General features: G+C 41.4%; 1 protein-coding gene across 2 annotated transcripts in view; it reads left to right on the plus strand.

Annotated features, from left to right (window-relative positions):
* The window catches only part of LOC144772357 (CD48 antigen-like), a 266,122-nt gene that overhangs the window by 159,852 nt on the left and 78,892 nt on the right, over positions 1–27,378 (plus strand). For both annotated transcript variants that reach the window (XM_078656620.1, XM_078656621.1), the window contains exon 5: positions 7,784–7,876. In XM_078656620.1, the coding sequence (XP_078512746.1) occupies positions 7,784–7,876 (93 nt within the window). The remainder of the gene's footprint in view (positions 1–7,783; positions 7,877–27,378) is intronic.

Raw genomic sequence — 27,378 nt, forward strand, 5'->3', positions numbered from 1 at the left:
GGACAGTGAGGTGCTGTAGCACCACAGATGATCTTCAGAGACATCTAAAGAAGCAATAATTAGAGTTTCCCTCTTGAATTGTTTTCTGTTTCTTCAAGTAAAGAGTTGATACTATTTTTACATTTCCCTGCTGCTAACTTGAGGGCCTGTACTTGCTTGATTTTGACTCGATTTTCCCCACACTCATTTGCTTTAAGAATGCATCATAGAAGAAAGTTTAAGAGCATATGGTCAAATCTTTTTGTTCTAAGAGAGGTTCTAAGAGAAACGCTCCCAAATCCCCAGACCTGAGAGCCCTCAACTGGCTACCGCTTCAAGCCAGAATTCATTTAAAAAACGCTTGTATCACGCACAAGGCCCTCTACCACAACGCCCCACAATACCTAGCTCAGAAACTGGGGCTCTCAGCGGGCAGCAGAGCTTCCAGGAGTACCAAGACTCTTCTCCTACAACCTCAACGATTTGCCAAGAAAAAAATTTATAACCGGTCCTTCTCTGGTATGGCTCCGAGGATATGGAACGCTTTGCCCTGTGAAACAAGAATGAACCCTTCCTCTGCCTCCTTCAAAAAAGAAGTGAAAGCTATCCTCATGGCTAAATTCACAGGAACTCTATGTCTATTCACCGTATTGTATTACTTAATGTTTCTTGCGCTCCTATTCGTCCTTCTGTTTAATTTTGTTTTGCGCTAGCTTAGCACTGTCTTCTCTCGATTTAGAACTATGTATAGCTTACTCACCTAGTTCGTGGTTTACTATATCCTACCTTCTCCTTGACTTGTAAAGCGCTATATAAAACCTTCAAAATAAATAAATTAGTATGTAATACAGGACATGGCACTTACAGCAGAATCCACCTAGTAGCAAAATGAAATATCCAACGTAGCCCCTTTGACTGGTTCACTACATCACCTGATGCTGCAACTAGTGGGTAACCACCATACACATATATAACAACTCTGATATCCCAAGTTCCAACGGGCCTTATATACAACAAGCTCTGTGAACCCAAAACCCTTAGTTATAATGTGTAAAAGGAGCAAACAGGTTTGAAATGCACAGTGTTCACATTGTGACTCCTTGCTACATGGTGAGATTGGGTGCGCCTCTCATACTAACTAGTAACTCACAAGGATTCGTATTCATGGTTTGTGACTGCTACTATGATCACAAAAAAAATTAAAATACTGAAACCCTTTTGGGACGGCTTCTGCTTTGCAAATGTAGACATCAGTGTGAATACATAGCATTTTACTTAGTAATTTAGGAGATACACTCTTGATACATATTTTGTGTACCGCCACAAATTTGATATCCATGAAAATTTCAGATCCCCTTATTTCAGATTCCAAAACGTTACACAGGTAAGTACATCATTAGAGTATTATGATTAAGGTGAAATCGATTAATATCAAAGCAATACCCTTTCAGGCTTAGAGTGCTGCATAAAATATGCAAAAAAGGAAGCAAGGCACTCTGGGTAGTTCCCAAGTATAGGTGGAGAGCAGCTCCTATATAGAGCACCATGCAACACTCTGAATCTGCTCACCTCAAATGTTTGTTTTTCCATCAAAGTTATTAGGCATAGGAGTAGCACAGTGCCATCCATGCTCCATGTTTACAGCAAAGTCTTAAGCGTAAGGTTAGCTAGTGTCATCCATGCCAAGCTGAAAAATGACAAAAGCCTTTTACCGCTCTAGGCACAGTACTACAGGTTTGGATTGGTATAATACCATGCAAGCCAACCTGGAATGAATAAATGCAAACCCTGATGTGTTTCACTCTTGTTATTAGCTATTCAGAAAGGTATAGCTTTGTCCAAACACAAGGGAACACCCAGTAGAAGTCAAAACAGTACCCTTTCAGGCTCAGAGTGCCACATAAAAAAAGAAGCAAGGAACTCTGGATAGTTTCAAGTTTAGGTATAGAGCAGCTCCTATATAGAGCACTGTTCAACTCCAGCGACACTCTGAATCTGCTCACCTCAAATTTCTGTTATGTTGGCGCCATGACAGAGGCATCTCTACACTTCTTCCTGTCCTCTCCCTCTTCCTCCTCCCCTTGCCCAGGTCCCTACATCTCCTCTGCTGCCTGTGGATTCTCAGTCACCCTCGCCACAGGGTTTTTTACATTTGGTGGAAGGAGACATCCCAGGCTCTTCTTATGATCCACCCTATGATTCCCAGGCCCCTGACCCCTGGCACGACTATGACATGGAGCCCTTGGCTGACTTTACCACAACCTATAGCCCACACAGCCTTTGCCCCCGGACGATACTACCTCGCTTTCACAAGGTAGAACTTCATGACCAGCACAGTGAAGGAGGCTTCCTCATTGAGACCCTCTCCTCTACACAGTGGCCCCTCCAGGACCTTCCAATGGTAAAGGGCATGCTTAATACAGCTGGGGATATCTTTAAAGAGCCTGTGAAGGTGCAAGTAGTCATGCCTTGGGTGGACAAAACGTTCAAGGCTCTGTCCTCTTACCCACCCTACCTCAGGGGCCAAGTACCCCCCATTTCCTTAGTTGTCCACATGGCTAGGAAACGGGCAAACTCACAGGGAATGTCCCCCTGTCCCCACAGACCGGGAGAGTAAGAAGACCTGTTGTAAACGTGTTGCTTCACAACCTGCCACCCATTGGCGCTTCACCAGTTCCATACGGCTTCTCTCCCGGAACAACTGGGCTTACTTGGATCAGATGGAGGCCCTCCCCCCAACATCTCCCAGAACAATAACGAAAGAGGGGGCAGGAGTTGGTGGCAGAGGGGAGAATCATTTCCAAAATCTGCTGTGCTTTAGCTGCTGTGGACACAGCTGCTCACGGCATAAATACCAGCGTCCTTGTACCCCTCCACTCATGGATGCGCATTTCCGGCTTTAAGTCGGAAGTCTAACAAAACCTCCTGAATGTTCCCTTCTACGGGGAGCATCTCTTCGGGCCCCAAGTCGATGAGATGCTAGAACAAATCAAGAAGGACACAGACATGGCCAAAGACATGCAAGCCCTCCAAACACCAGCTTCCTGAGTCCTTTCACCAGCCCAGTATTGCGGCGCAGCAAAAAACATCACCCTGGAGACTTCCACCACCTTCCCCATGCACCAGCAGCAGACTCCCTCACAAGGCTATTGCAGGGGAGGCTACATTGTGAATAATGGCAGGGGAAAGGGCACATCCCCCAAAGGGGCTGCCCCTCCAAAACAGTGATGCTCTTGACCTTCCGCAACAAACCAATAGCTCCCGTTGGGGGAAGATAGCAGGGGTTCCTGAACCGGGGAGTGCAAATCACCACTGACTAGACGTACAGGAGAGACACAGTTTAGAACTCACACATTCACTGCCAAACATTCTCCCTGCAAACAGACTATCCCCGGAATATCAACAATGGCTCCAGGAGCAGATGCACGCATTACTCGCCAAAGGGGCCATAGAGCCTGTACAGCTACAACATCATGGCACGGGTTGTATGCCCTATACTTTCTAATCCCCAAAAAGGATGGTTCTCTCAGACCCGTCCTCAAACTCAGGCCCCTCCTGAAGTACATCCTGTCGGAGCACTTCCACATAGTAACACTGCAGGATGTCATTCCCCTGCTACAACATGGCTACAACATGGCGACATCATGACCACTCTCGAGCTGAAGGATGCCTATTTCTACTTACCCATTCACTCAATATATTGAAGATAACTGTAATTCTTGGTGAGTGGCCTGCATGATGGCCCAACCTGGTGAATACCTGCCAGTTGCCCCGATGGTGGTGCGCCCGTGAGGCGTGATTTTGTTCTCCACACATTTTTTTCACAAAGGTTGCTTGTGTTTCGATGTACTGTGTAAATATCTGATCCAGACATCCCCTTTTCTTGTTCTCTGGTTGACTGTCTTTTTGAAGCTCATAAGGAATCTCTCCAAGAACAAATTGTTTATGACAAAAAGTTGGAAAAGAAGCGGTAACACACCCAGAAAACAAATTAGTAATTTTGGTGGTGTAGTAGTGGAAATTGATAAGTAGTCTCTTCAGTGCTTAATACTAATACTGACACTCAGTGTCCAAGATGCAGGGTTTTTGTGATGTTGATGGTTAGTGAGTGGAGGGCAACCCTGGTTCTGTAATTCCCTCTAGGCTCCTGTGTGAAATAGATGCTGTTATAGCTTACCTTCAAAATAAGCTGCACACTTCACTTTTCAGAATCCCAGTCATTAAGGCTTTCATGGAAGGGCTCAAATAGGTTATCCTACCCCAGGGCCCCCTGGCCCCCACCCTCTGTTCCTACATGGAACCTCAAAATAGTACTCAATAGAACTACTTGACTCTTGCTCATTGCAATTTCTTTCTTGGAAGGTGGCTTTCCTTTTGGCCATTATTTCTCTTAGGTGTGTCAGTGAAACACACGTTCTCACCTTGGAAGAACCTTTCTTCCAGGTGCATCACAATAGAGTGGTTCCCAAAACTAACCCTATATTCCTACCCAACATACAGCCAGATTCATCAGGCGAAATGCGCTCACAAAAGGGCCAGAATCTGAGAATCTGGCCCTTTGCGAGTGCAATTTTTGCATTTGGGATTCATCATCCCAAATGCAAAAATCGCTAATAAAGAATTCGCAAATTTGCTAGGATTAGCATTTAAGGAATCTCTATTAGAGATTCCTTAAATGCTATTCATGAAACATTTAAAAATTGCGAATTTGCAATTTAGGACCGCTATTTACCACGAAGTCAAACCTCGTGGTAAATAGCGAAAACTTTGAAAAATGCATTTAAATGCATTTTTCTTAAGTTGCATGTTACAAACACACATGTCCTTTGGACATGTGTGTGCACAACATCAGTGTAAATTTACATTTCAGGGGTGCTACAGGGTGTCTTTTGGACACCCCTGCACCCTTGAAATCGCATCCTTATTTGCGATTAGCAAATTGCTAATCGCAAATAAGGAACAACTCCCCATGCATTCCTATGGGCCTTAGGCCCATAGGAATGCATGGGGAGTTATTCCTTATTTGCGATTAGCAATTTGCTAATCGCAAATAAGGAACATGTAGGAATCGCAATATTTTTTGCAATTCCTACATGAATCCCGTTTTGCAAGTCCTTAATAGCGATTCCTTAATAATCGCTATTAAGGATTCGCAAAACGGGACAATGATGAATCTGGCAGATAGTCTCCAGTTTTCATCTCAACCAAACAATAGAACTCCTGGTGTCCTTGGATGTCAGAAGGGCGCTCATGTACTATATGTCACAGCAAACCCTTTCATAAGACACAACAGCTCTTCGTGCCTTTTTCCAAACCACACAGGAGGCATGCTATTTCTAAAGCAGATGTTGCACGTTGTCTTGTCAAGTGCATACTAGCCTGTTATGCCAAAGCTAAAAGACCCTTACCCATCTTTCCCAGGCCGCACTTCACTCGTAAAAAAGCAGCTTCAGTGGCTTTCTTGGGAAACAGACCTCAAGCTAACATCTGCAGAGCAGCTACATGGTCCACTCCTCACACGTTCACTAATTATTATGGTGTGGATGTCTTGGCCCACCAGCAAGCTAATGTTGACCAGACTGTACTATATACACTTTTCCAGTCTTCTGCAACATACGCAGGACAAGCACCTGCTTTTGGGAGGACAGTGTTTCAGTGTATGCACAGCATGTGTATCTACAGCTACACATGCCACAAACAGAAAATGTCACAAACAGAAAGTGTTACTTACCCTGTAGGCACATGTGGCATGTAGTGCTGTAGATTTATATACGCCCATCCTCGTGCCCGGTCACCTATAGTTGGTACAGAAGGCGTTATCTTCTTTTACGTTCATTTTGTATTGCCATCTCTTTTATATTCTCTAGGCTGCAGCTACATCTTCACCCTCTGTGTGGAAAAAATAGTCTAGCAGTGGAGCCGATGCCCATGCACATTACCAGAGATAGGGGGCGTCTCTACACCTCGTGATTTGAAAACACTTCTTTGAACAAAAACAAGTTGTACACGTCTGAGCCCAACACTAGATGGCAGGAGGATGTATAGCATGTGAATCTACAGGACTACATGCCATGAATGGATGCTTACAGGGTAAGTAACATGTTACATACTCTTCAACACTCTATTCTTTGCCACTACAGTTAATGCTGCTCCTCTGTACGCCCCTCCACTCTACACCACTCCATCTACACTATTCCAGTTTGCCACACCACTCCAATTTATGCCAGTCTACTGTATGCTACTCCACACCACTCCAGTCTACGCCACCCCAATGTAGCTACTTCAGTGTGCGCTACTCCACTCTATGCTGTTCCTCTGCATGACACTCTACTATACGCTGTGCCACTCTACGCTATTCCAATACATGCCATTCCTTTCTGTCACTCCAATGTACACCACTACACTCAGCGATATTCCACTCTACGCCACTTCACTCTGTCATTCTACTGTGCCTGACTCCACTCTGCAGCACTCCACTCTATGCTGTTCTACTCTACGCCACTCCACTGTTTGCTATTCCACTGTACGCCACTGCACTCTATCCCACTCCAGTCTTTGCCACCCCACTTTTGGCTGTGTGGCATGTTCTTCCTTCTCCTAAGTAGAACTTCCTTTCCCCTAGATTGTCTCTCCAAGCTTTTACAGACCTAGAAATTGGGCAGTTGTCTACCCTCTCTCAACCTCATTCCCTCCACTCATGTGGCCAGATATAAATGCGTCAGTGATGAACTTCACCACATGCCCAAAGAGAGAGCACTCTGGGATGTTCTCCCACAGCATTCAGTGCTTAAGAGAGACTTCTGTGACTCCACTGAGGTTCACAGAACACCTCTTCTGTGTCACCTCTTTAGGTTTCAAAGCGGACTTCGTCCTTGCACTCCATATTTATGTAGCCAACAGAAAAAAACAAAAAATCTTTATTCAAAAGCAGAGTTTGTAGGGGTCACACACTTTTTATGATCGGCCATGCTCAAAACAAAAAACACAGTTCCTTTTTTTTACTTTCAACATAAGGAGACATTCAAGGGGTTCATCTAGGTTATAATTCTCTGGTGTCCTCAGAGACGGGTGAAGTTGTGGGTGCATTGGAGCCACTAACAACAGTTTAATGTCCAGAGTGAGGCGTGGTGCAAAAAGGACTTGGGCGTGGTTCGACTATCGTCCATGAATGGCTTGCAGTGCTGCACCTTTGTGAAAATCTCGTCAATCACTTGTGCTTTATTCAAGAATTACATCTAGTAAGAGCTTGCATTGAGCAGAAAGCATTGGCAAAGCCAATACTTTTGACTTGTATCTGCTAGTGTGTGCAAACACAGCAATGCACAAAAGCAGTGCCTTCGCCTATTAAAGTCAGACCTGTTGGCTTTCCCATCACCTGCTTTTTGGTGAGACACCCTCTTAAACCTAGTTTCCTCCCTGTCTTACTACTTACTCTTAACCCTTTCACCACTTTCCCAGCCGCTTCTGTTTTCTCTTTGTCTGTTTTTTTGCACTTCTCTTCCAACTTTCTTCATTTTTCCTTCCCCCATCCTACTTGAGGTGGCACCAAAATTTGGAAAACAAATACTGCACCCCATATACTTTTTCCTTACATTTTACTTGCCTCTTCTCGCATTTAATTCTGCAGTAACATCCAGTTCCAATTTTTTTGAAATGCCTACTTCCAGACCTGGTAGTTAATGCTGGGTTAGAAATTGTTGACACTTTTCTTTTGTCTAATTTAAATGTGTTCTCTTGTTCATATATGTGATCATTTATATGCTCATACTTTCTCATTCGTTTATTTTTTTATGATTTAATATAGGACTTCTTGTATTCAAGAGAACCAGAGAAAACCAAAAGAACCCTAGAGATGGTGTTGATGCTAAGTCTGAAGAAGAACGAAGATTGACGCAAAGTAAGAAAGGAAAGATTTTCATTTCTAATGAAGAACACCATTCTACCACTTCACTTCTATTCACCACATAAACAAACCCAGCCTCCTTTTCACCAGGGGCGCTATTGCTAAAATATAAAATGCCCCCATCATTTCTTTTTTGTGTTTAAAAAGCTTTATTAAGTAATATCAGGCGATACAAAATACCAGCAAAATACATACCAAAGACATTATAAATGGAATACAGAGTATAACTAGCAATAAAAACAAAAAGAAAGCTATTTATATTTTTAGAAGTAATAGAGGGGAAAAAGCAGGGTGGGGGAAGAGGGTAAAAAAGATAATACTCTTACAACCGAGAATTATATGTAATGTAGAACTTCAAATGAATGTGAAAAGTAATCTTATTAAAAACTAGAAAATACAATACGCCAACAAGCGATTATAGAGATGAAAGAACAGGGAAAAAGGAAATTACGGTGGTTTACATTTTTCAGAATGTAAACATGATTTTTTTGCTTTTACATTTTAAGTAAGTGGCATCCAAAATAGATCTCTATTAATCATTGGTTTACAAGAGGTGGCAAAAGCAATATCTAGTAGATGAAAATCGCATAAATTATTCCACCAGTGTAGAACAGAATTTTTTTTCTCCAGATTTTTCCAATTAAGTGATATTTGTTGAAAAGCTAAAGCCAACATAAGGTCGAAAAGACCAAGTACATGATTAGGTAACTTCAAAGAGTCTAGCAGGCTTCCAAAGAAAAGGATGAGATTAGAAAAGGGAATGTGAATGTGAAAAATGTGAGAGATGCGGGACCAGATTTTTCTCCAAAAACAAATAACAGGAGGAGAAAGAAAAAGTAGGTGCACGAGGGCAGCTTTGGGGGAGCAACAAGTCCAACAATTTGTGTCCGTAGAGTGTGTGAAAGTAGCTATAGAAGTAGGGGTGAAGTAAAGCCTATGACAGAGAAAGACCATAGATTGAGTGACAGAGGCAGATCTAGACATTTTTAGAGAACGGGACCAGAATTTTTCCCAGATATAGATGCTCCATCCACATCTAGTTCCCAGGCAAGTTCTACTTTACTCTTGGGGCGATCCGGATTAGGAGATACGATGTGTTTATAAATCAAGGAGGCGTTAAAAGAGTAATCAGAATCTTAAGAAGAGGGTTGTCTCCTAAGGAAGAGTAAGTTGAAGGAAGAGAATAGAAGGTGTCAAAGAATTACTGCCATTAAAGTAGAGCATTTCTGCAAGAAATAATTTGGACTAGAAATAAGGAAAAGAGGAGGGAGTCAAACCATCAAATAGGCCACTAACCCATAGTATTCCTTTTTGTCTCAAGGAATTCCCAAAAATGTTTCTATTGTTAATAGTAATGAGGGAATTATGCCATAGTGGTGAACATAAAAATTATTCCTTGGAAATAATCTTTGGTTGAGTCAAAGGTTTCAATAATGAACAAGTATGCCTAAACAAGGGGAAGTAGGAATGAGGAGATTTGGTAGAAAAGGCCAGAACTTCTTTCATAGAAAAAGGTAAAAGCAAAGAAAGTTCAATAGTAAACCATGAAGGTGTAGAAGGGGAGGGATCAAAGAGAAGCCACTTGGAGGCATGGCGGAGCCAAAAGGCTTTATGATAAGTACGAAAGTCAGGGAAATTAACACTCGCATTGGATTTTGTCTTACGAAGAAGAGATAAGGATATGCTAGCTTGATTATTATTCCAAAGAAATTTGGAAAGGCGAGAGTAAATCTTGTTAAAATAAGAAGGAGGGATATGAATAGGAAGCATAGATAAAGTATGAAGAAAAATGGAAGAGACCATCATCTTGATTGAGTCTAATCGACCCCACCAAGAAAGAAAGAGGGGATTCCAGAATGAAAATAATTTATCAATACGCGGCAAGGCCGCAACCATACTCAATTTAAGCGAAGAAGAAATGGAATTAGAGGACCAAATTACTAAGTATTAAATTTTAGATCTGTTCCAAGAGAATCCAGTGGAAGAAAAGAAGTGTTGAGTACATAGTTTTGTGAGAGGGAGAATTTCTGTTTTATATGAATTAATCTTGTAACCAGAAACCAGGGAAAATGAAGAGAATTCATGCATCAAGGGAGGGATAGAAACATCTGGGTTGGATATAAAAAGTAAAATGTCATTTGCATATGCAGAAACTTTTAAAAGTGATCATCATAAGAAAAACCTGATGTAGAATTGTTATTACGTTTAGGGCTAGGATTAATAAAAGAGGGGAAAGAGAACATCCTTGACGGACACCACGTTGTAAAGGAAAGTAGCAAGATATACAACCAATAACTAGTACTGAGGCTCTAGGGGTAAAATTTAATAAGGAAAAGAGAAATGATCTTGGGCCCAAAGCCATGGCACTTGAAAGATTCAAATAAAAAGGACCAATCTACCCTATCAAATCCTTTTTAAGCATCAAGGGAAATTGCTGCTAGGGAGGTGGATAGAGAAGGAATCTTATTTAAGACATTACGAAACAGACGAGAATTATTCGAAGTTAATCTACCCTTGACAAATCCACACTGTTCTTTACCAACCAAATGAGGCATAAGGGGTTCTAAACGTAGAGCAAGTAATTTAGCAAATATTTTGTAATCTACATTAACCAAGGATATGGGACGATAATTTTTACAAAACATGGGATCTCAGCCTTCTTTATGTATCAAACAGATCGTAGTTTCTTGGAAAGTACCGTAAGTTTGACCAAAAAGAAACAAAGAATGTAAAAGATCTAAGAGTTTAGGGAGTAATAAGTTTGAAAAATGTAAGTAAAATTTGACTGAAAAGCCATCTGGTCCGGGAGTTGTGTTTTCTTTAGAACTGTTAGGGCATTGGAAATTTCTTTAAGGGATAGGTCAGTTTCAAGTGTAGAAAAATTAAGATGGCCAGTAGAGTGGGCAGGAATATTATTGAGATAAGAGAGAATAAGAGGATTAGAAGGAGGGGATTCTGGGGAGTACAATTATTGATAAAATGACTTAAATTCATTAAGAATGTCCTGATCTTTATGAACAAGATTCCCATCTGAGGAGTAAATAGAGTCACTTAAAGTACGGTCTTCCTGGATTTAAGGAAATTAGCCAAATGCTTGCCGGATTTATTGCGTCCTCAGTAATATCTAGCACTACTTCGGAGAAATATGGATGAAGCATTATCCATGTACATTTTATTAAAGTTCAGTTTGGCACGGATGAGATCTTGTATAGTAGATTCTGACGAGGAGGCATAAAATTTGTATTCAAGGGCTTTAATATTTGCTAGTGCATCTTTGTGTTGTTGAAGAAAACGTTTCTTTTTTTTTTTTGTAGGCAAAGTCTATAATAAAACCCATAGCAGTGGCTTTAAAAGAATCCCATATTATATGGGGAGTGGTAGTATGGGCACTGTGCAGTTCCAAAAATTCTTCAGCAAAGGATGTAAAAGAGGATGAGAAAAGAGAATGAAGCAATAGGAAATTATTAAAACTCCAATTGGAGGACTTAGGATGAGGAGGGAGCAAATCAAAGTCAGTCACAATCGGAGCGTGATCAGAAATGACAGTAGGTTCAATAGAAGAAGAGATAAGATATTAAGATAACGATTGAGAAAGAAATATATAGTCTAAACGAGATACAGAATTATGAGGAGGAGAAAAAAATGAAGTCAAGAGCATCAAGGTGAGACAGTCTCCAAGCATCTACAAGGTGTATTTGGGAAATAGAATCAAGAAATTGTTTATGAGATTTATGAGAAATGAAGCGTACCTGGAACTGGCGGTCAATAACAGGATCGACAACTTGATTGCAATCACCTCCTAGAATGAAGAGATCATCTCTAAACTGAATACATTTTTGTGTAACCATAGGCCAAAAACCGTAATCTGGTTGAGTAGGGCCATAAACATAAAATACAGTCAAATAAATATTATTAATAAGCAATTTAGATAACGACCATCTCCCCTCTGTATCTGTCTCCTGTGATACAACCTTGCATTTCAATTTTTTGTGACATAAAATTATAACACCATTTTTCTTTTGATGAGGTGAGAGAAACTAAAACAGAACCAACCAAGCCTTTTTTCAATTTGAACGCCTCTGGTTCTGTAAGATGAGTTTCTTGTAAAAAAAACAGATCGGGGGTATAGGAGGCAAGATGTGATAATATTCTCGGTCTTTTGATTGGATTAATACAACCTTTCACATTACAAGAAATGACTCTGAATATAGAATGTTAATATATAAAGAACAATAAGTTAAACATTAACAGTTTTAATTAAGAAAAATAAAAGGAAAGGGAGAGGAAGATGAAGATAAAAGAACTGCAATGGTGTTTAGGAATAAGGAAGAACTACAGAGAAGAGAGATGACAAGAATTAATTTGAAAGAAAAAGAAGAAAGACACTAAAGAAAAAAGAGGAAAAAGTGGAAAAAATAAGAGGAAGAAGAGACCGTGCAAGTCGAAAAGACGACTGTGATACATACCTGTACCGAGAGACACAAGGAGAAGGTGAGAGACCGCAACGGACAACAGGGACAACACAGCCAATAGAGGACAACACACCACACCGGAACATCAAGGAAACATATTTAGGGGTGGGAGGGGAGGCAGGAATAGTAAGGAGTCCAAAGGACCTGTAATAAGAATCAAAAGGTTAGATCGACAATGTACAATGAAACTAAATAACATGCATCAATAAGTGAAGATTCCAAAGAGATAAATAAAGTCAAGTATTCAGGGAAAGACCAGCGATCTTCATCGAAGAAGACGAATGAGAATGGATACATTTCCGAAGATCAGCTGGATCATCAAATGTAGAAGTTTTATTCATGAAGGTGACTTTAAACAAAACAGTAGAACCCGCAGATTTTGGGTTCAGAGACCTAGCTCGTATAGTGGCCCCTGAAAAAATAATCAGTAATGACCCTAAAGAAAGAAAAATTTCTTTCTAGTGTCCCCTCACTCACCGGGGTTGCCCCACGGTGACATGCTTCATCATTGGGGCCATCCCAGTTCTCTATGAAAAGGGGCGTGCTACGACTCACGGACTACGCAGGAGCACTTCGTAGTGAAGGACTATGTGTGGTGCAAGTGAGAATGGTGGAGTGGGTGTGGGTGATTAAAAATACCTCGCTAGTGGGCCTCAACAAATTTATTTAATGCTCCTAGGTAGGTATATTAAAAGGGGTAACACTGTTTTTAACCTGCAATGATGGCTAAATCGGTGTTTGGTCGACATGTTTCAAGCTCCCCAAGCTTTTCTTCAGGACCATACAGGGACCCGCCCTGTATATGCCACTCCTGTCAATTCTTAAACTTAAGAGGTGAAATTTTGCATATGTTAATAATATTAAACGCTGTCTTAAATAAAACATGCGTATCATACATACGTTTTGTACTATTTCCTGGTTTCTGTAAGAATAATAACACAGGGTTAGTTGTAGAACCCCCCCCCCCCATTTCGTAAATACGTTGAAGGGTTCCACATTTTACCTTCATGCTGCATGCTACACTATAAGGTGATTGTTTTGCCCCATATCGGTGCGTGCAGACTTTCAGGTCCAGTGCTCAATACATGAAAAATTGTGGCGATTTTGGTTTGTGAATTCACACATATAAACTACACAGGACGTGATATGACAGTAGACAAAAAAAACACATATAAATGAACATAGGTCATATTTCGATTAAATGGTTGCATATTTACATTTTGTAAGGCTTATTTGCACTTCATGATCACTGGAGGGGGGCAGGGTCACCTAATGGAATCATTGCTGCCAGATGGAAAAAACGATATTAGGCTTCTACCGTTACTCTTACCGCTTGTGTAGACCTCTGTCTGCAGATCTGAGTTTTCGGTTTCTCAGGTGAACAAAGGATACTTACTTCCTTCGCGGTGAGACCGCATGGAGTTACCTATGTGGTTCCACTCCGGACCGCATGTTACTGCGCGGTGTATCCGGAGTGATTATAAACCCATTGCATTTCCGGGTTCGCACTGGGCCAGCACTAGACTGCGCATAAAGCACGGCCATCTTACTCGTATGTTATTCATGTAACCGGTACTGTTTCATTATAAACGAGGGGAAAATAGAATCGTTAAGTAACGCGATTCATGTCTTAATTAAATTGCACCATTAGCGGCAATATTCTTTATAATTAGGCCTCAGTTTCAGAAAAACGATATTAACAGACGTCTATTTAAAATCGTCTGTATATTTAAAATCAGTTTTACTCATGGTTCTAGTTTGGTCTATGTGGACATAATATGGAAAATTCCAGTTTCCCTCCCATTTTTATGGTTAATGTAAGTATTCCAATACTTGCCATAGGTTATAGGAATTTGCTACTAGGAGTCAGAAAAGGCAGCGGCCATCTTAGAGAGGTTGTTTATAACTACCTTGTTGGAAAATAGGGTTTGTTTTCTGAAGTGCTCATTACTTAGTCCTTGGATTGTTTAATTGCTGAATGCACCCCAAGGAATATCATCATTTAGTCCTTGAGTATCAGTTCGCAATTTAAAAACCCATCTTTGTTCTCGTTCATGCAAAACCCTCTCAATATTCTCTTTGATTTTAATGCACTCCAAAACTACCCAACTGAGGTCGTTAGGTGTATGTTTTTTCTCTATGGAGTGATTCGTCATTCTGGTAGTGGCACGCTTACAGCGGATGTTGCTTCTGTGTTCCACGATGCGGGTACTTACCTTTCTCGTGGTCATACCCACGTAATGTAGGTTGTATCTGCAGGTTATTAGGTAAACCACCCCACTTGTATTACAATTTGAAAAATTGCGTAATTCCCATTTCGTGTTGTCATTGAAGGTTACTGATTTAGTCATAGTAGTCAAATGACACACACTGCAATTATTACAGGGATAGTGTCCAGTGGGTAGGGATTGACGTCTCAAGTTTGAGACTATGGGTGGAGGACGGGTATGTACCAAGAGGTCTTTGAGATTTTTTCCCCGGCGATGACTGAACATTGGCATTGGTATATTTAGTCCCTCACTGTTAATCATAGGCCAATGTTTTTTCACTATTTTGGTTACATTGTCTGCGACCTGGTTAAAAGTTGTGATGCAGATGGGTCTCTGATTTTCTGTTGGGATCTTGACCTTTGGTTCTAGTAAAGCGTCCCTGTCATTGTTACTTGCTCTCTTTTTTGCATCCTTTACCAACTTTATGGGGTACTTTCTGATTTGTAGCTTTTTACTTAGATCTTCTGCCTGTATGAAATAATCCTGCTTATTGCTACAGTTACTTCGCAATCGCAAAAATTGTCCAAAAGGACGGGGATGAAAGCTATCATAAGCCAATAGGCAGTTCCGTGCAGTTTCTTTGAAGTGTGTTGTTGTAGTTAGTAGGCCTGAATCAGCCCAGATGTTTAGATCCAAGAACACCAAATGTGATCTACTCATGGTGTTTGTGAAGTTGAGGAATTCATCTTGTGCATTGAAACAGTACCGGTTACATGAATAACATACGAGTAAGATGGCCGCGCTTTATGCGCAGTCTAGTGCTGGCCCAGTGCGAACCCGGAAATGCAATGGGTTTATAATCACTCCGGATACACCGCGCAGTAACATGCGGCCTGTAGGGGAACCACATAGGTAACTCCGTGCGGTCTCACCGCGAAGGAAGTAAGTATCCTTTGTTCACCTGAGAAACCGAAAACTCAGACCTGCAGACGGAGGTCTACACAAGCGGTAAGAGTAACGGTAGAAGCCTAATATCGTTTTTTCCATCTGGCAGCAGTGACTCCATTAGGTGACCCTGCCCCCCCTCCAGTGATCATGAAGTGCGAATAAGCCTTACAAAATGTAAATATGCAACCATTTAATCGAAATATGACCTATGTTCATTTATATGTGTGTCTTTTGTCTACTGTCATATCAAGTCCTGTGTAGTTTATATGTGTGAATTCACAAACCACAATCGCCACAATTTTTCATGTATTGAGCACTGGACCTGAAAGTCTGCACGCACCGATATGGGGCAAAACAATCACCTTATAGTGTAGCATGAAGGTAAAATGTGGAACCCTTCAACGTATTTACGAAATGGGGGGGGGGGTTTACAACTAACCCTGTGTTATTATTCTTACAGAAACCAGGAAATAGTACAAAACGTATGTATGATACGCATGTTTTATTTAAGACAGCGTTTAATATTATTAGCATATGCAAAATTTCACCTCTTAAGTTTAAGAATTGACAGGAGTGGCATATACAGGGCGGGTCCCTGTATGGTCCTGAAGAAAAGCTTGGGGAGCTTGAAACATGTCGACCAAACACTGATTTAGCCATCATTGCAGGTTAAAAACAGTGTTACCCCTTTTAATATACCTACCTAGGAGCATTAAATAAATTTGTTGAGGCCCACTAGCACAGTATTTTTAATCACCCACACCCACTCCACCATTCTCACTTGCACCACACATAGTCCTTCACTACTAAGTGCTCCTGCGGAGTCCGTGAGTCGTAGCATGCCCCTTTTCGTAGAGAACTGGGATGGCCCCAATGATGAAGCATGTCACCGTGGGGCAACCCCGGTGAGTGAGGGGACAATAGAAAGAAATTTTTCTTTCTTTAGGGTCATTACTGATTATTTTTTCAGGGGCCACTATACGAGCTAGGTCTCTGAACCCAAAATCTGTGGGTTCTACTGTTTTGAATACGTACTTGGAGGTCGACCTAGTCTTATGTTCCTCCTTCTCCCCCCTTCTTTTGACTTGTTTATAGCAGCTGTATGGCTGCGGGAGTTTTTTGTAACTCTAAGGAAATTATTTTCCTACCAAATTGACCAGACACAAGACACACCTCGAACATAGACATCATTTTTTCTTTTGAAAGATGGCAGAAATTACAGGCCTATCTTTTTCCGAAGAGGAGGTTGATAGGGTAATAGCCTCCATGCTACCACATGCTGGAGCCCCGAGCAGGGATAACAGCGATGCCAACCAGTGTTGGGATGAGATAACTGAGTTAAAAAGAACACAAATTAAGACGCTGATACATGGAGTCATGATGGCAGAATACCTACAAGCAAATGCGGCACCAAGGGGTGTAATTGTAAAAAATGAACCGTTCATATTGATATCAACATGACAGACAATTTAAAAAAGATTGGTCGCTAATCTCATGGCACTGTACCAGAGATTGGTTAGTACTGATAATAAAGACAGCTGCACGCCTCTGTGAAACCCTGAAGGATGAAATACATTCTATGGAAATCCGCCTAAAATCTTTTCAAACACCAACTGAACTCAAGAAAAGACTTGAGGAGCTGAATAAAAGTATGACTGAATTTGAGATAAGCCTTAAGGATTCGAAATATGTAAAACTATCTAAAGACAAAAAATCTTTCTCCCATGAAAGGGTCTATCCGTATATTAAAGATGACTATAAACTCAGCAACAGAAATCCTGGATATAACACTGACAGTGACGGATCTGACACAGGGTCAGATAGCTCAGGAACATCTGCAAGCTATATCAACACCACGAACAGAAGGTCAAGAAGAGGAAGAGGGAATGGAGGAAGATACCGAGGGAATCAGCCCCCTGTGTGGCCCCCATACCAAGACCCGTATTCTTACGGCTCACCCCCACCACCCTTCTTCAATGGACCACCAATGTACCCTCCTCAGCTTCCAAGGCTGGGGCAGCAACCAAACTAATCAGGGGCGTCCTTTTTTAGGCGGGGGCAGACCCACGCAACGGGCGAAAAACAGAACCAACCAACTACAATGGGCAGAACCATTAGTGACCACAGGACGCCACACACGCAGCAAGGGGCCTCCGGAACCAACAACGAGCAACAATCCGATTTAGTGGTTAATATATCCACTATGGATTTGTCTGAAATACAAAAGCAGGTACTCAATAAAGGTTTGGGTTTTGTGCCAAACCCTCACACAGACCAATTCAAACTCTGTTGTGAGTTAAAAGAATTCTTAAGGAAACTTAAACTCCAAGTTTTCTTTAAAAACAAGGACTCAGTGGATGAAACCAAAAGTGATACAGGACTAAGAAAGAAATCTACCTTTGTCCCTCCGCCAAACAGTCTACCTGTAGAACTATTGGCCTTTGAAAAAGCGATTATGAGGGAAGTGAAAGACCTCAACCCACACACAGTGAAAATCTATCAGAACACCAGCAAGTGTGAACTGGCGGCAATACAAGAACTATCTAGAAATGATAACATCACAATCAAACCAGCCGACAAGGGTGGGGCGATTGTTCTACAAGATTCTGAAGACTACAGGCAGGAGTGCCTACGTCTATTGGCTGACACCAGAAACTACACCATCATAAAGGATGACCCAACAGAACGCCTGAGGATATCAATAGCATACCTGATTGAGGAATCTCTGGTGAACGACTGGATAAGTAAGAAAGAGGCAGATTTCCTGGTGAACAAGAAACCAACAGTCCCATATTTCTACACCATTCCCAAGATCCACAAGCGACTGGATAAACCTCCTGGGAGACCCATAGTCTCGGGAATTGGATCAATCTTGGAACCCCTTTCCAAATATGCGGATGCATTTTTAAGGCCACTAGTACAAGGGACTGACACCTATCTCAAAGATACTAAGGACGTTCTATGCCTTCTAAAAGAACAGACCTTTGACCCCACATCCAGTATTCTTATCAGCCTGGATGTGGAGAGTCTGTATACAAGTCTTCCACATCAACAAACCCTTGAAATACTTGAGGAAGTTCTTTTTGATGGTGATTGGAAATACCACACCCCACGTCATGTGGTTTTGGAGTGCTGTCATCTAGCCCTTACAGAGAACTTTTTTGTTTTGAAGAGACATTATATAAACAACGCCACGGGACCAGCATGGGCAGTACATTTGCGCCGAGCATAGCCGGACTGTACGTTCACCACCTGGAGAAGAACAAAATACTGAATAACGAAAATCCCTATAGGCACCATATAAAAGTATGGAAACGCTATATAGACAATGTTCTATTGATTTGGCAAGGCACAGAAGAACAAGCCAATGTTTTCTTCACCTGGCTCAATGCACAAGATGAATTCCTCAACTTCACGAACACCATGAGTAGATCACATTTGGTGTTCTTGGATCTAAACATCTGGGCTGATTCAGGCCTACTAACTACAACAACACACTTCAAAGAAACTGCACGGAACTGCCTATTGGCTTATGATAGCTTTCATCCCCGTCATCTAAAACAGAACCTTCCTTTCGGACAATTTTTGCGATTGCGAAGGAACTGTAGCAATAAGCAGGACTATTTCATACAGGCAGAAGATCTAAGTAAAAATCTACAAATCAGAAAGTACCCCAAAAAGTTGGTAAAGGATGCAAAAAAGAGAGCAAGTAACAATGACGGGGACGCTTTACTAGAACCAAAGGTCAAGATCCCAACAGAAAATCAGAGACCCATCTGCATCACAACTTTTAACCAGGTCTCAGACAATGTAACCAAAATAGTGAAAAAACATTGGCCTATGATTAACAGTGGGGGACTAAATATACCAATGCCCATGTTCAGTCATCGCTGGGGAAAAAATCTCAAAGACCTCTTGGTTCATACCCGTCCTCCACCCATCGTCTCAAACTTGAGACGTCAATCCCTACCCACTGGACACTATCGCTGTAATAATTGCAGTGTGTGTCATTTGACTACTATGACTAAATCAGTAACCTTCAATGACAACACGAAATGGGAATTACGCAATTTTTCAAATTGTAATACAAGTGGGGTGGTTTACCTAATAACCTGCAGATGCAACCTACATTACGTGGGTATGACCATGAGAAAGGTAAGTACCCGCATTGTGGAACACAGAAGCAACATCCGCTGTAAGCGTGCCACTACCAGAATGACGAATCACTTCATAGAGAAAAACCATACACCTAACGACCTCAGTTGGGTAGTTTTGGAGTGCATTAAAAACAAAGAGAATATTGAGAGGGTTTTGCACGAACGAGAACAAAGATGGGTTTTTAAATTGCGATCTGATACTCAAGGACTAAATGATGATATTCCTTGGGGTGCATTCAGCAATTAAACAATCCAAGGACTAAGTAATGAGCACTTCAGAAAACAAACCCTATTTTCCAACAAGGTACTTATAAACAACCTCTCTAAGATGGCCGCTGCCTTTTCTGACTCCTAGTAGCAAATTCCTATAACCTATGGCAAGTATTGGAATACTTACATTAACCATAAAAATGGGAGGGAAACTGGAATTTTCCATATTATGTCCACATAGACCAAACTAGAACCATGAGTAAAACTGATTTTAAATATACAGACAATTTTAAATAGACGTCTGTTAATATCGTTTTTCTGAAACTGAGGCCTAATTATAAAGAATATTGCCACTAATGGTGCAATTTGATTAAGACATGAATTGCGTTACTTAACGATTCTATTTTCCCCTCGTTTATAATGAAACAGTACCGGTTACATGAATAACATACGAGTAAGATGGCCGCGCTTTATGCGCAGTCTAGTGCTGGCCCAGTGCGAACCCGGAAATGCAATGGGTTTATAATCACTCCGGATACACCGCGCAGTAACATGCGGTCCGGAGGGGAACCACATATTTAACTCCGTGCGGTCTCACCGCGAAGGAAGTAAGTATCCTTTGTTCACCTGAGAAACCGAAAACTCAGACCTGCAGACGGAGGTCTACACAAGCGGTAAGAGTAACGGTAGAAGCCTATTATCGTTTTTTCCATCTGGCAGCAATGATTCCATTAGGTGACCCTGCCCCCCCTCCAGTGATCATGAAGTGCGAATAAGCCTTACAAAATGTAAATATGCAACCATTTAATCGAAATATGACCTATGTTCATTTATATGTGTGTCTTTTGTCTACTGTCATATCAAGTCCTGTGTAGTTTATATGTGTGAATTCACAAACCACAATCGCCACAATTTTTCGTGTATTTAGCACTGGACCTGAAAGTCTGCACGCACCGATATGGGGCAAAACAATCACCTTATAGTGTAGCATGCAGCATGAAGGTAAAATGTGGAACCCTTCAACGTATTTACGAAATGGGGGGGGGTTTACAACTAACCCTGTGTTATTATTCTTACAGAAACCAGGAAATAGTACAAAAAGTATGTATGATACGCATGTTTTATTTAAGACAGCGTTTAATATTATTAACATATGCAAAATTTCACCTCTTAAGTTTAAGAATTGACAGGAGTGGCATATACAGGGAGGGTCCCTGTATGGTCCTGAAGAAAAGCTTGGGGAGCTTGAAACATGTCGACCAAACACTGATTTAGCCATCATTGCAGGTTAAAAACAGTGTTACCCCTTTTAATATACCTACCTAGGAGCATTAAATAAATTTGTTGAGGCCCACTAGCACGGTATTTTTAATCACCCACACCCACTCCACCATTCTCACTTGCACCACACATAGTCCTTCACTACTAAGTGCTCCTGCGTAGTCCGTGAGTCGTGGCACGCCCCTTTTCGTAGAGAACTGGGATGGCCCCAATGATGAAGCATGTCACCGTGGGGCAACCCCGGTGAGTGAGGGGACACTAGAAAGAAATTTTTCTTTCTTTAGGGTCATTACTGATTATTTTTTCAGGGGCCACTATACGCGCTAGGTCTCTGAACCCAAAATCTGTGGGTTCTACTGTTTTGAATACGTACTTGGAGGTCGACCTAGTCTTATGTTCCTCCTTCTCCCCCCTTCTTTTGACTGGTGACTTTAAACAAGCATGGATGGAATAGGCCATATCGAGACAAGCACCCAAAGACCGAAGAGCGGTTCGAAGATCCAGGAATTCTTTGCGTCTTTTGGCGATGAATGAGGAAACATCCTGAGAGGTAAAGAGTTTTATGCCCAGCCAGTTTAATTACTTCATGGTTTTAGTTGCATTGAGAATTGCAGAAATAGGAGGATCACTCCACGAGGTTTGGATGGAGCAGAAGAGGAAAATAAACGTGGACCCAGTCGATAAGCTTGTTGGATATTTAACTTGGAAGTTGCAGGAAGATTCAAAAGCTGTGGAAGAAAAGAAGTGAAATACGATACCGGGTCATCACCCTCGAGACCCTCAGGAAGACCATATAGGCGAAGGTTGTTACGGCGATCTCTATTTTTAAGATCTTTAGAAGCTCTTCTTAGTTGCAGGACCTCCCGCTCCAAACATGAAATTCTGGAAGGCGAATCCTGTACGTCGCTCATTTGTTGTTCCACCATGGTAAGGCGAGATTCCATAGCTGACCATTTATTGTCAATCGCTTGCAAACGAGAGTTAGTATCCTCAATAAATGGTCTGAGAGCTCGAATTTCCTCCAGAGCAATATCCAGCGAAATAGGAGACGCAGGTTTAGGAGGAGAGAAGGGATCCTGTTTGAGTCGTTTGATAGTAGAGGATGGTAATTGGGTTCTGGATGCCATGGTCAAAAAAACTGAAGGACGTGAGAACGTTGTTAACGGAAATACTTCAGAAGAATGAGAATAATTATTAATAGTTGTCGTGGAAGTAGAAGAAAGTACTGTGTCATTAGGGTTATGCTTTTTAGAGGAATTAAGCAATTTCTTTCTCCTACCCATGAACAGTGCTGCCACAGATGAAGAGACGGTATGCAGAGCAGGAAAAAGGAATATTTGACGCCAAGTATAAAAGACAAGTCTAAAGTTGAAGTATTTAGTGAGACCTTCCGATATAAGGATACTGCTCAAGAATTATCACAAAAAATTGCGAGGAATATATAGAAGAAAAATTGCAGTCCAGGGGGCATATCAGTGGAAAAGTGAGGTAAAACCATACAGGGTAGAAAAACAAAACGGCGGACCCACAGCCCCAAAGAGTCACCTGAGGAGAAGCTGACTAATTTTCGGTATGTAGACATCAGGAAAGGCAGCCTCCCACAGCGTTGGTATTTCGCTTCAGGAATACATCAAAGCAATAGCGAAAACAGCACTGGGAGCGCCGAAATCGGGAACTTGATGCTCGGTGTGGCGCTGAGCTCCATGGATTGGCGGCCATCTTGGGTTGCGGTGCGCACGACTCCTTCGCATCCGTCATTTCTTGAGTAGTAAAAGCATCTTATTTGGCAGAAGTGAGCCCTAGTGCCACTGCACCTCCTGCACAGTTGATAGCTCTGCCACTGGGAGTGGAGAATTATTCCAGCGCCAGGGTAAGAGTACCTTTTAAGATGAAGCAGGAGCTAGCAGCAGTCCATCATTTACCACAATAGTTAGTCTTGTGACATGTGTGAAACAAGACTCACAATTTCAACTCTTCTGACCCTACAGCCAGGGATTAGGTATGTCAGATTGCAGGCTAAAATATATACAGTGTTATACAGTTCTGTATGCCTTAGCTATTTCTGAATTACTAGGCGTATTATTAACTCAAGTAAAATAGTTTGACATTTAGTTCTGTCAGTTCCTTCCTACTTTTATAGTAGACCTCTGATTATTTGGGGATTCACAAGCATCTCCTTGAGTATATTTTTTTGCTTAGGTTCCCCAATGCAAAGCTTATGACCTCATGAGCAATATCGTATATGACATCACCAATGATATGATTGATAACCCCAATGAAATGAAACACAAATACAGTTTTTAAAATGTGTGTGATACATTTGAAAATTCAGCCTTAATCCTCTGTGCAAAGTCAGCTAGTTGCTGACGGTCGTACAGAATGACAATTGTATTTAATGCCTTTGACAATATAAATTAATTCAGAGTTCATCTGTACCGGCCTTTCATATCCTTATCACTGCAAGGACATCTAGTTGCCGGCATTGGTACTACAGGCTTCAGTGAATTTGAAACTTTTCCTTTCAACATAATCTGAGGACATTTATATGCTGACTGGATGTTTTTAAGTCTGATGTTTATGATGCTGTCAAGGATGTCATGAGCTTTTATTTGTGATCGGCTTCATAGGTGTGTAGCTGTTCATAACTGGTGCATTTCCGTGACTTCCAGGTCTTGGGTCATATCCGTAATGTCCATTCAACTTACGTTTTTAAGGATTTGTTTTGGCATTTTAGTATAGAAACCACATCCAGTTAAAAAAGTTTTGTGTATTGGATTATTTATGTTTTCATTTATATATTTTTTGTTATTTTTCTTTTGGTATGAGATATTTTGGCCCCAGGCTAAACTCACGACAAACTGTACACAGCTTCAGTTATGTTCAGTCAGTTCGCCCCATCATGTCCCTTTAGCTCCAGAGCACTGTGCATAGTGTTTTTCATATGATGTAGGCTCTGCCGAAAATCTGAAGTACCATAGGTTCAGCCTTGCCCTACTCCCAATTCCCAAGTCTACAGAAGATGCTTTATTCTGGTTACAGAATGGTGCCATGTCCATACCCTCCACCTTCACCTCCTCCTCCTGCTGCCAGAGCCCACCTCAAATGACATGTCTCTGCACCCAGCAGCAGGCTGTATATGCTGGATGTGAAATTCTTCCACTTCATGTGTGTAGTCCCAGTGGCCCGCAACCACATATCCACGAATGTCTGTAGGTCTTGTTTGGCTTGTTCTGGGTTTCAGCTGTGTCTTTTGTCCACACTCTGTAGCCATTCCCCTAAGGCCAGAACCACAATTGAAGTAAATTCTGGCCACTTATTTGATAAACGACATACACTGGTTCCACAAGTAAATCCCTTTAGAAACTTTCAGTATTTTTTAAACAGCCTTAATTTTTCCTTGTACCCTACCCAGTCAAAGTTATGGAAAAATCCATGAATAGATAGCTCCTTCTTCCATCTCAGCACACACCAGCTCCGGTACAATTCACAATTGGGTTTCCAGCCAAACCACAGGACTGAGACTGGCCACATTGCAGCAACTGATGACATCAGAATGATCCTATAGAACATGGAGACACAGCAGCCCTCATCCTACTTAACCTCTCTGCCACCTTTGGCACAGTCTCCCACCCTAATCAGAAGACTACACGAGACAAACATACAAGGACCCATCCTCACTGGAAGAACACAAAGAATCAACCTGCCACCCTACAAAATGAAGGACAAGAAACTCATATGTGGAGTAATCCAAGGATCATCCACCTGCCCAACACTATTTAACATCTACATGACACCACTGGCGGACCTCAGATCTTTCAACATCAACATACTCTCCTACGCAGACGATACACACCTGATACTCTTACTGTCAAACAAGGCCTCTACCACGAAAAACAACTTTGCTACATGCATGACAGCTTTAACCTCATGGACAAAAACAAGCTGCCTCAGACTCAACATGGACAAAACTGAAGTGGTGATCTTCAGAAATAAACATCCTCCTGGAACTCCACCTGCTAGCCTACTAATCTCGGACCCCCACCCACCCCCACCCCCAAACAAGAAGTCTGGGAATCCTTCTAGACGATTAATTCGACAAGACAGCCCAAGGAAACACAGTGACCTCCACCTCCTTCCAGATTCTCAAGATGCTATGAAGGATCTTCGAATGGCATCCTGAAAACACTAGAGAAAGTCACTCAGGCCTTGATCATCAGCAGACTCGACTACGGCAACGCACTCTACACAGGAATCACTAAGAAGCTACTAAGCCGGCTCCAGACCATTTAAAACACTACAAGACTCGTACTCAATCTCCCTCACATCTCATGGTACAACACTGGCTCTAATCCACAAACTAAACTAATTTCAACTGGTCAGACACACATACAAAGCAGTACACAAAAACATCCCTGAATACCTGAACAGTCTCATACACTTATATACACCTCCCAGACACCTCCACTAAGCCGGACCCTCACTAGCTACCTACATCCAAAAAGCCACAGCCCGAGGCTGTGCCTTCTCTTATCTCTCCCTAAAGCACAAACTACCTCCCTCGCACATCCGAACCTCCTCTGTGCTTCTTGAGTTCCACAACTGTAGCTTGCCAAACGTTGGTCCCAAGAGATAAGTACAGAGAACAAAACACCGTTCTTGCATAAATTAGGATAAATTCATCTATTTATACCATATATGTTTGCAAATACACACAGTAGAGGTGAACAAGGGAAAATAAAAAAAAATATTCTTGTGCTGGGTGTGAATTGTTTTTTTTTTTGCAGGCGTCAAACTTTTGTAGTGGAAGAAGAATTTTGTAGGCAGCTTAGTTGTGTATTTAGAAGCTTCTTATTGCACACAATTCTTCACGATGATATGATATTATGAATATTCATATGGAATAAAAAGCTTCTAAATACACAATTAAGTTGCCTACAAAATTCCTCTTACACCACAAAACTTTGGTGCCTGCAAAAAAAAGCGTAAAAATCAGATGACAACTATTTTGAAAAAAGCAAAACAGGAAAATTAACAGCCAGCCTCAGAATTTCTTATCACCACGAGGTGGAGTTGGCCCAACACCTAAGGAATGTCACAGAGTTTTCCACAGAAAATGGATAAACAAATCCCAACTCCAAAAAAGCAAAGCATCCCAGCTTGGGTAGGGGGAGGAGAGGACCTGCAACCTGCATCAATTAATAAAATAGAATGTTTCCATAGGAAGTTCCAATTGATACTCTGCTCTCAGCCTCTAAATGGGAAGAGAAAACCTCATGGTGCGGGATGGGGCTTCTGCCATTTCTTTTGCTGTGGTTTCCCTATACCCACCATTTTCCAAAAGATTGCATTACATCTTTAAAGCGTCCTATTTGGGATAAAGTAGATAATGAGATTATAGCGTAGGTAGATTTAGTGGCTCTTCTGTTTATTGGTAGATTTTGGTAGACCTTACTTCCACCAACTTCTAAGAACCCTGCAAGATCTTTAAAACTTCCTAATGCTGTTCCATAAGTTAAAACATGGGTAACCTTGGTGACTTGTGCATTACCTACTTCCCTGATAAAATGAGGCCAAGCATAAAGAGATGTCATGATCAAAATATCCAGAGTTCCTTAACAGCATTGTTGATCATATCTAGGGTAGGAGCACTGCTACTTGGCCATTATGAGTAAATGCCTCTTTCATATTAAACTGTTAGTTTGCGTCTGTTCTTGCTATCTTTTTTCATTGGCCAAAATCTCATCTTTTTAATCTTTATTTTCCATATACAAATGCTACTAGGAATAAAATAGTCATTACACCGTGAGAGGCTTTTTCCGCGATGTGAATGGACTGACGTTTGCCCAGTTAAGTGGCAAAATATAAACAGGGCAAAAGATTTCAAGTGACATTCTATATGACGGTATATTTCTTAGAAATCTTGATTCACTTATTGGTTTCACAATAAGATCTGAACCCTCGCTAATAGGTGGTTCTACACCATTCTTAAACCATTGATTGATTTAAATAGTATTTGTAACCAAGCTCCATCCACTTTAAAGGGGAGGGATATTTATTTCAAATGCTAGTCTGGTATTTGTTAATCAGTGCATTTTTTGCAAAATGTTGTATTTAAATGTAGTATCCTCTCTTTAATTTATATGCTAGTGTAATTCTGTTATGATTTACATTGGTAGGTAGATTGTATTGCACAATTACTTAAAATCCTTGTAATTCCT

The sequence above is a fragment of the Lissotriton helveticus genome, chromosome 8 (assembly GCF_964261635.1).
Source record: "Lissotriton helveticus chromosome 8, aLisHel1.1, whole genome shotgun sequence".
NCBI lineage: Eukaryota > Metazoa > Chordata > Amphibia > Caudata > Salamandridae > Lissotriton > Lissotriton helveticus.